Here is a 16,460-nt window from a genome sequence, read left to right on the forward strand (position 1 = left end):
AGCCAGCCTTTTCAAAATTCTAATTATGTAATGATTTAATAGTTAGAAGAACAAAATTGTTAGAAAAAAATATTGCTTTAATGTGCACTATCATTTTAATCAATAATTGAATTCTAGTTGAAAATAATTATATTTTAGCTGAAATTGTTTAGAGTCGTGGACCAACTAAAAATTGCTAGTTACATAACTGAAAATTATGTAGTTCATCTGCATGTTGATTGACTTGGGTTGATTGACTTGGGTTGATTATGCCATTTTATTACTGATCAAATTCACATTGCAACCCACATGTCCAGGATTCTCTGTGTACCACTAATATGAATGGAATTTGAGAGCCAAATTATTTTCTAAGAGGCCAAATTGAAATTTCTTTTAGATTTCTGGACCAAAGTTTTAATTGTTAGTAAATTTTAAAAATAAATATTTTTTCAATGTGATATTTTTATTATTCCAACCTATTATAAACTGTATTAAATTATGAAATAACACTTTTTATCATGCAAGAAAATGCAAGAAACTAAGCAATAATCTCCTGGAGAAAGTTTTTATTTTTTTTAACTTCACCATTTTTTTTTTTTCACATACGGGGAAAAGAATGAATATGTGAAATGGAGAGAATTAGGAAGATCAGCAATTCCTTAGAATGCCGTGGGAATCATGGGATGAAGCTTCAAGCATTTAGACCTATATCCTGGGTTAGCAAAGACAACCAACTATACACCCTTTGAAAAATATTTGCAAATGAGAACATGAAGAGTGTTTCAAATAAAGAATGATGCTAGTACACTTGTACATTATATCCTCATGAATTAAAGTCAGCAAAGTTTAGAATATAAAAATTGATGTAGAAAAATAAAGTAGTCTACCATAAATTAAGAGGAAAGCATATTTATTGCCCAGTTCAATAGACTTAATATAAAATAGAAAAAAAATGATTTCCATTAAGTATTAGGAAAGTTATAGTTCTATGACCTGAAGAATAAAGAATCTTCCATAGGAACTTGCTTCACGGTTTCATTAATTTTAACAGGCCTCCCAAGGTTGACAGGTGTTTTTTAATGGCAAAACTCAAAACTTGATTTGTGATATTATGAGCAATACTCATAAAGTACATTAATATATCGAAAGCTTCATGGACACAGAGCCAATATTTAACATGTCTACGGTGTGTTAGCATTCCCAGCTAAACCAGCAAGAATTTTGGGGAGGGGGGACTAGAAATATAAAGATAAATGAAAGTGTGGGAAATGGAGCCAATGGGGAGAGTTTCAAGCATTTAATATTTTTAAAATAGAAAACAGAAAGCAGAAGATCATTCTGAAAATAATAAACTGCTCTTTTTCCTTTACACTGAGGGGGAAATAATGTGACACATTTAACATTTTTTACTCTTAGTATATGAGAAATAGTCATTTTTCTTCTCTTGACTTCAGTGCAAAATTGCATAATAGTAAATTCATATTTGTATGGTGAGGTAGGAATTTCAATCCATAGACGCAGTTGTGCATGCTGTTTCACAGCATTAAATTTTCTTCAGAGCCACGTAAATCCAACTTTGAGTTTCCTTCACCAAAGTAGTAGGAAATTCCGTCCGTCTTCTCATAGCAGTTCCCTCTTCTCAGAGAGGGCAATGGTTCCGGAGTCTTACTTGGGCCACATTATCAAAGTTGTCATTCTGATTATAGTTGTCAGTTCACAGTGGTTGCCCCCAAGACCCCTATTGTCCAAGCCACTTGGTGTGTTCAAATCTAGAAATTATTCCAATTTATACAAAATAAAGTTTGTCAAGGTCAAGAGTCCCAGTGTGTGGGTATAGCCTCCCTACGTGTTCCACACAGGAGGTCACTGACATCTCCAAGGGCCCCTCCACAGAGCAGGGTGGGGGCCTCCATCACTCTTGCACTTGACAGCTTCTGATGGGGAGTCGACCTTTCCCTCTCTCCTCTCTCTCTGGGATATCTTGAATGATCTCTTCAGGCTTCTTAGGCTCCTTTAAAAATAGGATTGCCCGGCCAGTGTCGCTCAATGGTTGAGCGTCACTGGTTCGATTCCCAGTCAGGGCACATGCCCAGGTTGTGGGCTGAATCCCCAGTCGGGGGTGCATGCAGGAGACAGATGATCAATGTTCTCTCTCATTAATGTTTCTGTCTATCCCTCTCCCTTCCTCTCTCTCTAAAATAAATAAAAATGTTTGGTTTTTTTTAAAGAAGAAGCAGCTTTCATTAGTCTTTTAACAGCTTCTTCTTGCCCAACTACAGAAATGACTGAGTCTCATGTCCTGGCTTGCTTTGTGCTTGAAATGAGAATGGTGGTGACCATCAAAGGGAAAGAATACATAGTGATTAGTTCATTAATAATTTACTGTGCTATACTGACAATGCCTATCTCATATACCAGTGGAACTTTTAGCACCCACTCTGTGTGTATGACACTGGGCACTTTGCATGCATTCTCCCCTTATCCTCTGGCGTCAGCAAGACAGGCCTTCTTCCATTTCTTGTTACTATTCTTCTTCCCAGCACAGGACCTTGCTACACCATCTTCCTTAGCCTCAAATCCATCCTTCACTCTTTTTCTTTCCATTTTTTAAAATTATTTACCCTAGCCCTAGCCAGTTTGGCTCGGTGGATAGAGTGTCAGCCTGCAAACTGAAGGATCCTGGGTTCTATTTCGGTCAAGGGCACATGCCGGAGTTGCGGGCTCGATCCCCAGTAGGGGGCATGCAGGAGGCAGCCAATCAATGATTCTCTCTCAACACTGATGTTTCTCTCTCTCCCTCTCCTTTCCTCTCTGAAATCAATAAAAATATATTAAAATAAATAACATTAACAAAATGTGTAATTGGAGTCTCTGAAGGATATGAAAGAAAAGTAGGGGCAGAAAGAATAATGGAAGATATAATGGTCAAAATGTGTTTAAATTCCATGAAAACTGTATCTACAGATCCAAGCAACTCAATTAATTCCAAGTAGAAAAAACTATACCAAGTCATGCCATAATAAAATTCAATGATACAGAGATCTTTAACATAGCCAGAGGAATATAGGCTCATTACGTACAGAAAAGAAAACAAAGATAAAAATAACATTTTTCATGGGAAACAATACAAATGAGAAGAAAGTGGCAACATGTTTAGAGGATTGGGAAAAAATCTGTTAACTTAGCAATAGCCATCTACACGTTTTAAAGATACTTTAATGATGTTTTCAAATATGCAAAAGATAAAAGTCCCCATTACCATTACAAGAAGTGTTAGAAGAAGTAAAATAATGCCAGATGGAAATGTGGATCAAAACAAAAGAATTAAGAAATGAGAAATGGCCCGGCTGGCGTGGCTCAATGGTTGAGCATTGACCTATGAACCAGGAGGTCACGGTTCAATTTCTAGTCAGGGCACATATCCGGGTTGCAGGCTCAATCTCCAGTGTGGGGAGTAAGGAGGCAACCAATCAATGATTCTCTCTCATCATTGATGTTTCTATCCCTCCCCCCCTCTCCCTTCCTCTCTGAAATCAATAAAAACATATTAAAAGAAAAAAACCCAAAGGTAGAGATTGTAAAAAAAGCAAGATGCAAATATATACTGCTTAGAAGAAAAACACTTTAAATATAAAGACACAACTAATTTAAAAACTAAAGTAAAGAGATATAAAAAGTTATAAATACTAGTGTTTAGATAATGCAAGCCTAAAGAAAACAGAAGTGGCTATATTAATATTAAATCAAAATACAGGCTGTCCCAAAAATGTATACACACTTTAACAGCTGATAACTCAATTTTGAAAATTGAATCTATTTAAAAAAATACATTTCATTAAATGTATTTTAATAACTTTGTAATAATTCAGAGTATGTGTGTACATGTTTTGGGGACACCCTGTAGATGTCAGAGCAAAGACTGTTATCAGGGATGAGAAAAGTCTTTCATAATGATAATGAGGTCAACTCATCAAGGGCACATAAAAATCCTAAACTTTTATGCCTATTAACAGAACTGTAAAATTCATGAAGCAAAAACACTGATAGAACAGAAAGAAGAAATAAACAAATCCAGAATTAGAGCCATATATTTAAATCCTTCTCTCAATAATTGAAGGAACAAGGAGACAGAAAATCAATAAGAATATAGAAGACTTGAACACTATCAACTAACTTTACCTAATAAATATTTATAAACCATCACTCAACAGCAGCAGAATACACATTCTTTTCAAACACATGTGGAGCATTTGCCAAGATAGGCCATATTCTGAGCCATTCCAAAGTATATTGTAAAAGGTTACAAGTTATATAAAGTATATTCTCTGACCATAGTGGAATTAAATGAGAATCAATAACAGAAAGATCTTAGACAAATCACCAAATATTTGGAAACTAAATTATATACTTCTGTTTAAACCATAAGTTTTAAAAAAGAAAGAGAAAAATTAGGGATTATTTTGAACATAATGAAAATTGGAATACTACTTATGATTTTTGTATGTGAAGGATTGTGCCAAAGCAGCTCTTAAGGGAGATTTATAGTATTAAATACCTATATTAGAAAAAAAGAAAAGTCTCTAATCAATAATCTTAGCTTCCAACTTAAGTAACTAGAAAAAAGGCAAATTAAATAGAGTAAGTAGATGAATTAAAATAATAAATACCAAAGAGAAATCAATGAAATATAAAACAATAGGGGAAAATCCTTTAAGCCAAATGCTAGTTCTTTAAACAGATCAATACAATTGATAAAACTCCATTAGCAATAGGGAAAACAATAGGGAAAAATTCATTAAACCAGAAGCTAGTTCTTTAAACAGATCCATACAATTGATAAAACTCTAGCCAGACTGACTATGAAGAAAAAAGAGGAATGACACAAATATGCTCAACAGCATGAATCATTATAGAAATGAAAAACAAAACCATAAGAAGATGCCATTATATTCCTATTATAACACTAAACTTCAAAAGACTGTTCATATCAACTATTGAAGAGGATATGGAACAAATGGAATTCTAGTACTGCTGGCGAAAACATAAAATTATACGAACACTTTGGAAAATAATTTGGCAATTTCTTAAAAGGTTAAACATATATGATCTAGTCATTACACAAGAGAAATGAAAGAATATGTCCACACCAAGACTAGTACACACAATTCATAGAAGCTTTATTTGTAATAGTCCAAAACTGGAAACAACCCAAATGTTCATCAATCGGTACATGGATAATCAAACTGGTCTATTCATGCAAACAGAATATTACTCAGCAATAAAAAAATGAATGAACTATTAATACATGCTACAACATCAATGACTGTCAATGATGTCAAATATAAGAAGTCAGACCCCCCAAAAAGAGTACATAATGTATGATTTCATTTGTATAAAAATCTAGAAAATGCAAACTAATCTATAGTGACAGAAGGCAGCTCAGTGTTGTATAGAGGAAGGGAATGAACAAAGGGTGGAGGGTGGGATTACAATAAGGAAACTTTCGTAATGGTGAATATGTCCTTTTTCTTGAATATGGTGGTGGCTGCACAGGGATATACATACATAAGTCAAAACTTACCAAATTGTACACTTTAAAATGTGTATTTTGTTGTATGTCAACTGTGTCTTAATTACAGTATTTAAAAGATTAATGAACAAATATGAATAATACATAAATAAATCAAAGGTTTGTTTTTTTACCTGTCATTCATACTAATCAATATAGGAAACACTGCCTGACTGGTGTGGCTCAGTGGTTGAGCCTCGACCTATGAACCAGGAGGTCATGGTTCAATTTCTGGCCTGGGCACATGTCTGGGTTGTGGGCTCATGCAGTAGGCAGCCGATTAATGATTCTCTCTCATCATTTATGTTTCTATCTCTCTCTCCCTCTCCCTTCCTCTCTGAAATCAATAAAAATATATTTTTATAAGATTATGTTCTCTCTTTAAAATATATATATTATATATAAATATATATTTAAATTTTATTTATATATATATATATATATATATATATATGAAACACTAATTTATTTGGGCCTGGTAAAAAAGATCCATTTGAATGTATTTTATTTTCTCTACAATTAACCTAAAATATGCTACATGGTTTGTTTTTTATAAACTCACTAGAGGGCCCAGTGCATGAAATCTGTGCACTGGGGGGGGGGGGGTGTTCTCTCGGAAGGCAGATTGAGAATGCCTGATCACTTACACCCAAACCCTACAAAGCAAAGGTTAGACTGTAGTAATGGGTCCATTGGGAGCTGCACCCAATACATGTTACAGTCCCAATTTGTTCCAGCTACAGTTCTAATTCACCTCAAAAATTCAGTGCATGGAAAACAGAAAAAGATTAGGCTGCTGGAGATAGGGAACATTTGATTCTAGAATTTTTTTATAAATATATTTTTATTGACTTCAGAAAGGAAAGGAGAGGGATAGAGAGATAGAAACGTCAATGACGAGAAAGAATCATTGATTGGCTGCCTCCTGCACACCCAACACTGGGGATGGAGCCCACAACCTACGCATATGCCATAACCAGGAATCAAACAGTGACCTCCTGGTTCATAGGTCAATGCCCAACCACTGAGCCACACAGGCTGGGTTAGGATTTTTATTTCAAACAAAATAAAAAACTGCATGAGATTCTTTATGTTATTTTTTTAATCCTACTCACTTCTCAGGAGAAAAATAAATCCCTCTTCCTGCCATGTAATCTTTTCATCTTCATACAGTCTACTAGACATTAAAAAAAAGATTCGTAACTGAAGTAGGCTAAGTACCATCTCAACATGCAAAGTCATTGACATATATAATGCACTTAAGTTTAAATTCAAGTGCTACATTAAATATTACCAAAAACAAGTCTTCGGTGGGTCTGTAACTTAGTGTGTCTAATACAGCCATGGGCAAACTACGGCCCGCGGGCCGGATCCGGCCCGTTTGAAATGAATAAAACTAAAAAAAAAAAAAAGAGACCGTACCCTTTTATGTAATGATGTTTACTTTGAATTTATATTAGTTCACACAAACACTCCATCCATGCTTTTGTTCCGGCCCTCCGGTCCAGTTTAAGAACCCATTGTGGCCCTCGAGTCAAAAAGTTTGCCCACCCCTGGAATATGTACACATATTTTAAAATGTGTATCTTCAACATTTAATGTCTTTTACTCTTATTGATAAAGATCCTTTGCTTCAAAAACTTTTTCAAAACTGTCACCAAAACTGTGCTGACAATGTTCGTCTGCATAGGGTATTCTCTAATTATTTGATATCTACATTTATGTAGCTGTCTGTCTTCACCCCCAAACACTGAAAGAAAACTGTCTGATAAAGAGCTCAGAGGTTTTGAAATCAGAGGACCTTGGTCCCAGGGCCACCATACACTAGATTCAGCCTTGGGCACTGCTTTTAACCTCTCTCTGCCTCTTTCTTCAAAGAGGACATAGGGATGATATTTGTATGGTTGCTGTGAGGATCAATCAAGGGAATGGGATAAAGCTCTTAGCCAAGAGCCCGGCTCATAGTGAGATTTCAAAATACAAGAGCTACCTTTGAACTACAAAATATTTTAGGGCAGGGCCCAATGAGTATAAATTATCCCATTATATAGCAACATGTGTAAAGTGCATCCTAGTAGGAGTAGAATGCTGAAAAATTATTTGACCAAAAGGAATATTTGTTAGAAAAGCAGAGAAAATCTAAATTAATTAAACTTAAAAGACCTAGTTTAATTCCATCTTTGGCATGTTAATTAACTAATTCTGATGGCTTATTATAGTCCAACTGTCTATCTGATAGTCTGCAAAACGGACATGACCTGTAATTGGCAGATGCTTGGTGAGTTTGTACTAAGAGATTTAATCAAACATGTTTGTCTACAGCAGCAATTTCTATGCTTTTATCTGTCTGATAGGATAAGATCTCTTTCACTTTGAGGAAAAAACATAAAATTGAGTGATATTTCTCAATAGAACAGTCATTAATCATCATGTATTTCCCCCTAATGATAAACATATGGAGGAAGTGTGGCTCCACAGGACATTAGTGGCATTAGGACCTGACCTGCAGAGTTTAACACTCACGAGAATTCCAAGAGCATTTACAGACCATGTGAGAACCTTAAATCCACTTACAGAAAGCTAGTGCTAAAAAGTTCCATGCCATTGACAACTGGGAATGTCTTGAATTTGCTTCTTTTTTTTTCCTAAGCAAAACACTATTGCCCCTGATATTCATTGTCCTTTAAAGATTATTTTGTTCATTCCACAGGTCTCCTGTGATGGCTGGAGGTCTCTTTGCTGTCAATCGCAAATGGTTTTGGGAGTTAGGTGGCTATGATCCAGGTTTAGAAATCTGGGGAGGAGAACAGTATGAAATCTCTTTTAAGGTAAGTCACCAAGACCCTCTTCACACTATAATAGTATGTACTTAATTTTGACAAGTCTGATAGAATGTCATTATTTCATTTTATGACCTACTAGCCCCAGTGCACAGATTCGTGCACCGGTGGGGTGCCTGGCCTGCAGGGATCAGGCTGAAACCAGCTCTCCCGACATTCCCCAACGGGTCCCAGATTGCGAGAGGGCACAGGCCAGGCCGAGGGGCCCCGCTGATGCTCGACCGGGGTGGGGAAGGACCACGGGAGGGATCCAGGGCATGTCTGGCCCATCTGTCCTGATCAGCCGGACCCCAGCAGCAAACTAACCTATGGGTCGGAGCATCTGCCCCCTAGTGGTCAGTGCGTGTAATAGTGACTGGTTGAATGGTCAAATGGTTGGAGGGACAACCAGCAGTTAGGCTTTTATATATATAGATGTTGTGAGATGATGAAAATAGACACACTGTCTTTCCAAGTCAGCCACTGAATGAGAGAATCTACTTCCTTCTGATGTTTCAGTGAGACATAGCCATGCCATAAAAGAAATGCAGAATATAAATAATTCAAAACCCCATTTGCAGGTTGGAAACTTGTTTCGCCAACAGACCTACTATTCCCCTGACCAGTGCATTCCTTCTGAGCACTTAGAAAGATGGATAGAAGAATTAAGATGAAAGAAAGCAAATGTATTGGAGCTTTTGCCCTTTCTATTTGTTCTAGAAATAGTACTTCACATTTTGATCATAACCAGTTATTCCAAAATTTTAATAACAGAAGAGTAATTTTGAAATATGAATCACAAATTAAGGCTATTTTTATGTAATTCCAAAATAAGAAAAATTTTTAAACTTATTTTTATCTGAAATTACCCAAGTATCTATTTGTTTTGACCATTAACACTCAGTAAAATTATATGCTTTATCATATAGATGTACATGATAGATTATCAAATAAATGAAAAAATTTACCACATGTGAAGACCATAAAAGCAAAGCAAAATAAACTGTGCAAAAAGGTGTACTCCAAACCACCAATATGTCTTTTGTTTCTAAAAAGCAGTCTTATAACAGAAAGAAATCATTTTCTTTTTTTATATTATCATTATCACAATTTATATAAAAATAGATTGATTCTCGCAGGATTTATTATATAAAAATATCTTATTAAGTAAATCAGCTTTTTCTAATTATTGCCATTATGAAATCAAACCAACTCTGGCTGAGAAAAAAAAAAGTATTGTGAGTACAGTAAAAGTCAGACAGGAATCTAGTTAAACTTTTTGAATTGATGTATAAAAAGAAAGTGATAAAAACTGATTTTCATAGAACTGTAGCAGCTATATTCAATGTGTTAACCAAAATGATATGTTGTCCTAAAGAGTCATAAAATAAATATTCACAAGGAGATGCTCAGGAGGCGTGATTGCAGGCTTCAAGACATCTAGAATTTTCCATCTCACAATGCTGGCAGTAAACCTTGAAATGCCATTTATTAAATTAGTGCTTTTCTTTCATCATCCTTCAAATACATCTAATATCACATATAAGCTACTTTTTTCTTAACCTTTTTATAAATACATGGTTTAAAATCCTTGAATTTACCAGGTGTCTTTTTGGTTTCTCTGTTACAGCTGCACAGTTATCACATTGTATGTAACAACTATAGAAGTCATAATGATAGCATTTACTACCTTTACCTAGTGGCATGAGCCAGAAGGTGAATAAGTGTTTTATATGCATCATCTAATTTAAAATCACAGATCTAAGAAGTAGGTATGATTCCATTTTACAGATGAAGAAACTGAGACTTAAGGTTTTAAAAGATTTTTAGATTCAATTATTTTTAACTTTTAAAGATTAAATAAACTACCAGGTGCCAATTAAGCATTAAAATGCCCCATTCCTGCTTAACTGCAGAGATGCAGGATCATGAAGTTATCTGACTCTCCAGTCATATCTGCCAACACCGTCCTAAGTTCATTGATCTCTACCTAATGGTTCCTTTCATTGAACAGAGGCAAGTGACTTCACTATAGTCTAATAGCACAGCCACAGGTGTTCTGCTGACCCTGGCAAAATACCACTGGTTGGCAGATATTGCCTAAAGCCGGATGCAAAGTTTACAATAATACCTTCAACTGGGAAAAATTAAAGATAAAAATGGCCTTGCTATATTTGCGCCATCATCAGAATCCAAGGGATTCTTTTTACTTTTCAGAGTTCAAGAGATTTTTTTTCTTAAATTCTCTTAATTACTGAATTTTTTAAGTTTAAAATATTATTAAGAAATTATCTATTAAGCAAGAGATGCTTGGTTTTGACTAATGAACTGGATGATGGATAAATTGCTATCGAAGAGCAGAGAGTCTGCAGAATTTACATTTGCATTGTAAGGCACAAAAGCATTTTCTAGACCAACATAAACTTGCATCTCCCACTTCTCTGTCACACGTATCTATCACATCTCTTTGGGGTGACCTGAAATTTTATTACCCCATTTTCAATTTTTTAAGTTATCTGTCATTCTGAAGGATATAATTGGAATGCAGCCCTGTCGGCTTTGTCTAGAAACCATGGCAACAGTGCTGGAAGTTCAGGACTAAATTGCCCTAGGTTGTTTGGTTGGAATGACAGCTTCTTTGGCGACAGCTATGTCTTACAGGGTCCCATTTTAGACATAGCCCTCCATTCTTCGCACTATTGTGTGATGACCTTGGGGTTCCTGTCATTCCTTTTTAGTATTTTTAACATGTGGAGGACAAACTTAAACAGCATAGGTAAAATGTGCTTTGAAGCAAGAAGAATTTTCTCCGTGTGCAAAGAATCAAAAAACTTGTACACAATACCTTGGTTAAATGATACTATATGATACCATTTACAATTAAAGAGAAAAATCAAATATCTGAGTTTTTTGTCATGGTCCATAAATTGTGATTGGTTTTACAGGGTGAAGCACTGTAAGATATAAACTGGTCGACACTTAAGGTTTGGGAAATATGTATGGACAGCTGAGAGTCCGTTAGTGTGTTTCACTCCATAATATAGAAAGTATTTGAAGTCTAGAACTTAAAAGCTCTAATTGAAAAGGTTTCTGTCTATGGTTGATATCAGACTTCTTAGCTAGCTGTTTACTTTTCAACCAAAGAATTATTTCACCAAAGATGATGATAAGATTCCATCGCTGAATAAAAGTGTTTCCAGAAAGCTCTGCTTTATATAAAGGGCTTAGTTTTGGGTCAAACAATATTTGGTTAAAAGTGCTTCACAACTCTGTTTCTCTCTAAACATCTTCCCTTCCTTTTTCTAACATCTGATTAGATGAGTAGATTTCATGCCATAACATATAAGCCAATGATATAATTTTCAGGAATAGGTTGAGGAAACGATGTCTCCAGAGAAATGATCTGTCTGCACTGTGCCAGTTGTTAGTATCCTATATAATAAAAATATACTATGTAAATTGTTCCCTTGACTGGGAGTTTGTCCAAGAGTTCGACCAGGCGGCCAGGGGAAGGGAGGGAGGCCCCAGCCAGCAGCCGGCAGCCGGCAGCCACTAAGGACTCTACCAGTGCATGAATTTTGTGCACTGGTCCTCTAGTGTTTCAATATGAGTCTGAACTCCTAGATGGCCCTAAATTATCCAGCTATCCTTCAAATGTTTCTAAGTAAGCCAGCTGCTTCAGAGGAGAAAGAAACCTTAAGTCATTCAATAAGCTTTAATTGAGCATCTAATTTGTGTCAGGCATTGTTCCAGGTTCTCAATTTGGAGTTGCACCAGGAAACCAAGACAGACTGAACAGTGTGGCATAAAAGAGATAACGCCCATCTTTAAATATTGTCTGCCATTTAAGTTGCCAAATTAATGTTAAAATCATTAGGAGTCTGTGATTTTCCAGAGTGTGTTTTCACATCCATTCCCCAAAGATAAAAGTCCAAATGTCAGGATTTTCAAAAGATCTGTCCTTCGAGTGCCAAAAACTCTTCTCAGAAAAAAAAAAAAGGTGAGCAAAAACCACTCATTAAGCACCATCAAATTTAGACTGAAGCCCAGGGGCAGAATGACTCTATTCCATAGAATTCTCTGGCATGGGACATAAAGTTTAGAGCTAGGTAGAAGAGCAGAAAGTCTGGTTTGAGCTGCCCTCTTTTAGCCCCAGGAGCTTATCAGTATGGTCCCACGTTGATCCAGTACTTCTTGGGCCATTTCATAGTCCAGGAAGAATTCTTGATCACCAGCCTTAGCTGGACAGAATGTTCGAGGGCCCAGATGAGATTAGTATAGGGACCTTTTGTCCTACAGTGAATCTACCGAAGCTGGTAGCTCCACACAGCCTATTTCAGAAACCATTCTTAAGGAATTATAGCACACTATGTAATCACCTTTGTTTTGTGCTGTTGTCCTTCCCATGTATTGAGCTTAAGATTCAAACATTTAAGGAAACATTAACTTACTTTTCACATCTTTTAGTCCTTATCAGTCATTAAGTCATTCAGCAGACATTCATTTGACAACAATGTGCCAACTCTAGGCTAAACTCTTGAGATATAAAGATAAATGTGAGAAGATTCTTGCTGTGGATGAGCTTACTCTGCAGTAGCAGTTTAAAAATTAATTTGCCACAATTTCTCATCATCCTCAGTATTGTGTGGAATATTTTTTATTTGCATACTCACAGTAATAATTTGGGATGCATACAATCGCCTCTTTGCTAGCCTCCCTTCCTCTATTCTTTCTCCTCTTTTAACTTATCTCCACATTTCATTCATTTATTCCCCGAGTTGTTTTATTTTTCCCCTCCTACAACTTCACAGTCGCCACTAATTACCACACAAATTAAATGAACACACTGAATCAAAAATCATGAAACTTTCCATCAATTACTTGCCTCACCTATGTGTCTCAATTCACACTGCAAACCAATTTAACTACTGTATTCCCTTTCTTCCGCAAAGATAGAAATTCATGCTTCCATTGCTGTGCCTACTTATTGCATAGATTTTAACCAACCAGTCAGACTTGGTTCTGTTGCCAAGAAATTTGTTTATCCTCTCTATAAATATTAATCAGAAACCTTTACCATGAGTCCTTGTGCCATGCAAGCTAGACTCTGCACAAAAAATGCCAAAGAAGCCCAGTAGAAACCATTGGATCAAGGACAACTAAGATGAGTATTCCTCCCATTAAACATGTAGAGAGCAATAAAAGCAACAAAAAACTACATTAAGAATTTCCTCTAAAGTAAAACATAAATGTACTTTTGTTCAGTTTTCTAATGAAAGAGGTAAAGGCTTCTCCCTCTGCTTATGGGTCCACTGTCTGGACTAAAGTAGGGGAGCATTGCCCAGCCAGTGTGGCTCAATAGTTGAGTGGCAACCCAGGGACCAAGAGGTCACAGTTCAATTCCCAGTTAAGGCACATGCCTGGGTTTCGAGCTAGGTCCCCAGTAGGGAGCATGCAGGAGGCAGCCAGCCCATCAATGTTTTTCTTTTCTTTTTTTAAAATATATTTTATTGATTTTTTACAGAGAGGAAGGAAGAGAGATAGAGAGCTAGAAACATCGATGAGAGAGAAACATCGATCAGCTGCCTCTTGCACATCTCCTACTGGGGATGTGCCCTCAACCCAGGTACATGCCCTTGACCGGAATCGAACCCAGGACCCTTCAGTCCGCAGGCCGACGCTCTATCCACTGAGCCAAACCGGTTTTGGCTCAATGTTTTTCTTTCATCGATGTTTCTGTCTCTCTATCCCTTACACTTCTTCCATCTCTAAAAATCAATAAAAACATATTTTTAAAGTGGGGGAGCATAAACCATACCCATATCGCATTCACTATGAATTCCAGTTTGGGTTCTTTTAAATTAGAATAAGAACTAAAGACGTTTTGAAGCTATCTTAATGCAGTAATAGAAGCCTTCTGGTTTTAAATGATTTCATCCAACCTTTTTTTGTTACTTCGCCCACATCTAATTTGACAGCAATTTCTTAACAACAACTCAATCCTTTCCAACTCCTGGAATTAGTTTTGACATGACCAACAATTCTTTCTCTTTTCATAACCGTACTTCATCAGCTTAAGTGGTATTCAATTAAATTACATGATTACAATTTTTGAAAACTAGCATAATCGCATTTGGAAAGAAATGAACTCACTGTCTCTGAGGTAAGCGTGTAACTTAACTATTGCGAGCAAAAGATTCCAGCTTCACTATAATAGGAACGCAATTCAATGTTTACAGGAGGACTAGGGAGTGATGGTTAATACATTAAATTGATTGAACAGAGATTCAGTTCTTGCTGTCAAAAGGTTTCAGTCTAATGAGAGATGGGAAACGTTCAGAGGTGGGTGCACTGCCGAGTTGGCAAGGAGGCCAGTTCCCCCCTCTTTCAGATCAGGTCTGGGTGTGGCTCTCCTTTCTGGTCCTCATCCCTACCCAGGTGCCCCAGTTTCCTGACCTTTGTCAGGGGGCTTACAGGGACCCAGGGTTTTTGAACGACCAGTGTGTTACAGTGATGAGTCAGGGGAGGGGTTGGGGGGGAGGGAGTCAGCCTCAGTGCCCTTCCCTTGTCTCTTCCACTCTGCACCCTGGTCTACAGACCATTTCCAAAACTTTTGCTTTTTAGTTGTCACATCTTCTCCCTTCTTCCAGGCCCAATCTTGTGCCGTCTCTAAAGTGAAGAACACAGATCAGTCCTAATAGAAGCCTCTGGGGTTTCTTTGAAAACTTGCTTCTATTTTGGTGTGGCTGGGGAAGAAAATGCTCCATAGAAGATGGAAAACACACTGAGCATAACAAGATGAACGCTTCCATTTATAATCCTGCCACACGCAATTAAGCCTATACAGCTTAAAGGGGTTAACCTAAGACTGAGACTTTAATAGACGGGTTGTTTATTTTCTAGCCCTTTATGACTTATAATTTCTGTTTCCTCTGGAACTTACAAAATCTTTACATAGAGCTCCCTGTGTCCCAAACCTCCAGGCATTCTATTCTTCCTCTGGTGGAAATAACTATTATTTGGTCCCCTAACAAGAACAAGTAATGAGTTAGCACTTAAAGGTCATTGAATTTAACTCCTTATCCCTTTCAACACTAATGCAAAGTAAAAATATAATTTCTACTTTATAATTGGCAAAGACAGGCTTTAACTTAGTTAATATCAAAGCCACAGTTAGAATTTGGGTTTTCTCTCAAAACCATTAGTGTAATTTCCCTTAGCTGGAAAAATGGAATTTGTGTCCTTGGTGAAAAAGTGGCTACTGTCACTCTCTGAAACGACTTTAAAAAGGAAATGTAGTTCTTCCTATCTGATTTTTATTAAATATGAAGGCTGAGAACTCTTGTTATGATTTCCTGTAAAATTTAATTTTTACTATCTTCAATATGCACTGATTACTCAATAAGAATTGAATATACACAATAGGGACTAATCATTGAAGACATCATGTTCACTTCTTAATCATACAAGAAAATCATCACATCAATCTCACATCAATGTGAGATTGTCATTGCTCAGTAAACCAAATATTCTTGAGCTTAACCTCAATGTGAAGCATCTCAAGAATAAACATGGGTTTTATTTATTGGTAGTTAGAAAATCAGAAATAATAAGTCCACAATATTAGTTAAATTTAAAGTTTCCTACGTGGTACATGGCCATCAAAAAAAAAAAAGATTTAAGTATAGTTATAGTTCAACAATTGAGTGTTAAATAATTACAATATATTAAGAGTTTTAAAATGGAAAAGTAGTACCTTCTCTTAGAGATCACTCAAAACAGACAGGAGCCGAAACCGGTTTGGCTCAGTGGATGGAGCGTCGGCCTGCGGACTCGGGGGGGTCCCAGGTTCGATTCTGGTCAAGGGCATGTGCCGGGGTTGCGGGCATATCCCCAGTAGGAGATGTGCAGGAGGCAGCTGATCGATGTTTCTCTCTCATCGATGTTTCTAACTCTCTGTCTCTCTCCCTTCCTCTCTGTAAAAAAATCAATAAAATGTATTTTTTTTAAAAAAAGGAAAAAAAAAAACAGGAGAATATAAAACAGGAAAAACAAAAAATATATCCTTGACAAATTACCATACATTTTACCCC

General features: G+C 36.5%; 1 protein-coding gene across 1 annotated transcript in view; it reads left to right on the top strand.

The window, feature by feature from the left end:
* GALNTL6 (polypeptide N-acetylgalactosaminyltransferase like 6) overlaps positions 1-16,460 on the top strand; it is a 955,099-nt gene that overhangs the window by 841,885 nt on the left and 96,754 nt on the right. Inside the window, exon 8 of the mRNA XM_036315018.1 lies at positions 8,259-8,376. Coding sequence (XP_036170911.1) covers positions 8,259-8,376 — 118 coding nt within the window. The remainder of the gene's footprint in view (positions 1-8,258; positions 8,377-16,460) is intronic.

This window comes from Myotis myotis, unplaced genomic scaffold, assembly GCF_014108235.1.
Source record: "Myotis myotis isolate mMyoMyo1 unplaced genomic scaffold, mMyoMyo1.p scaffold_m19_p_6, whole genome shotgun sequence".
Taxonomy (NCBI): Eukaryota; Metazoa; Chordata; class Mammalia; order Chiroptera; family Vespertilionidae; genus Myotis; species Myotis myotis.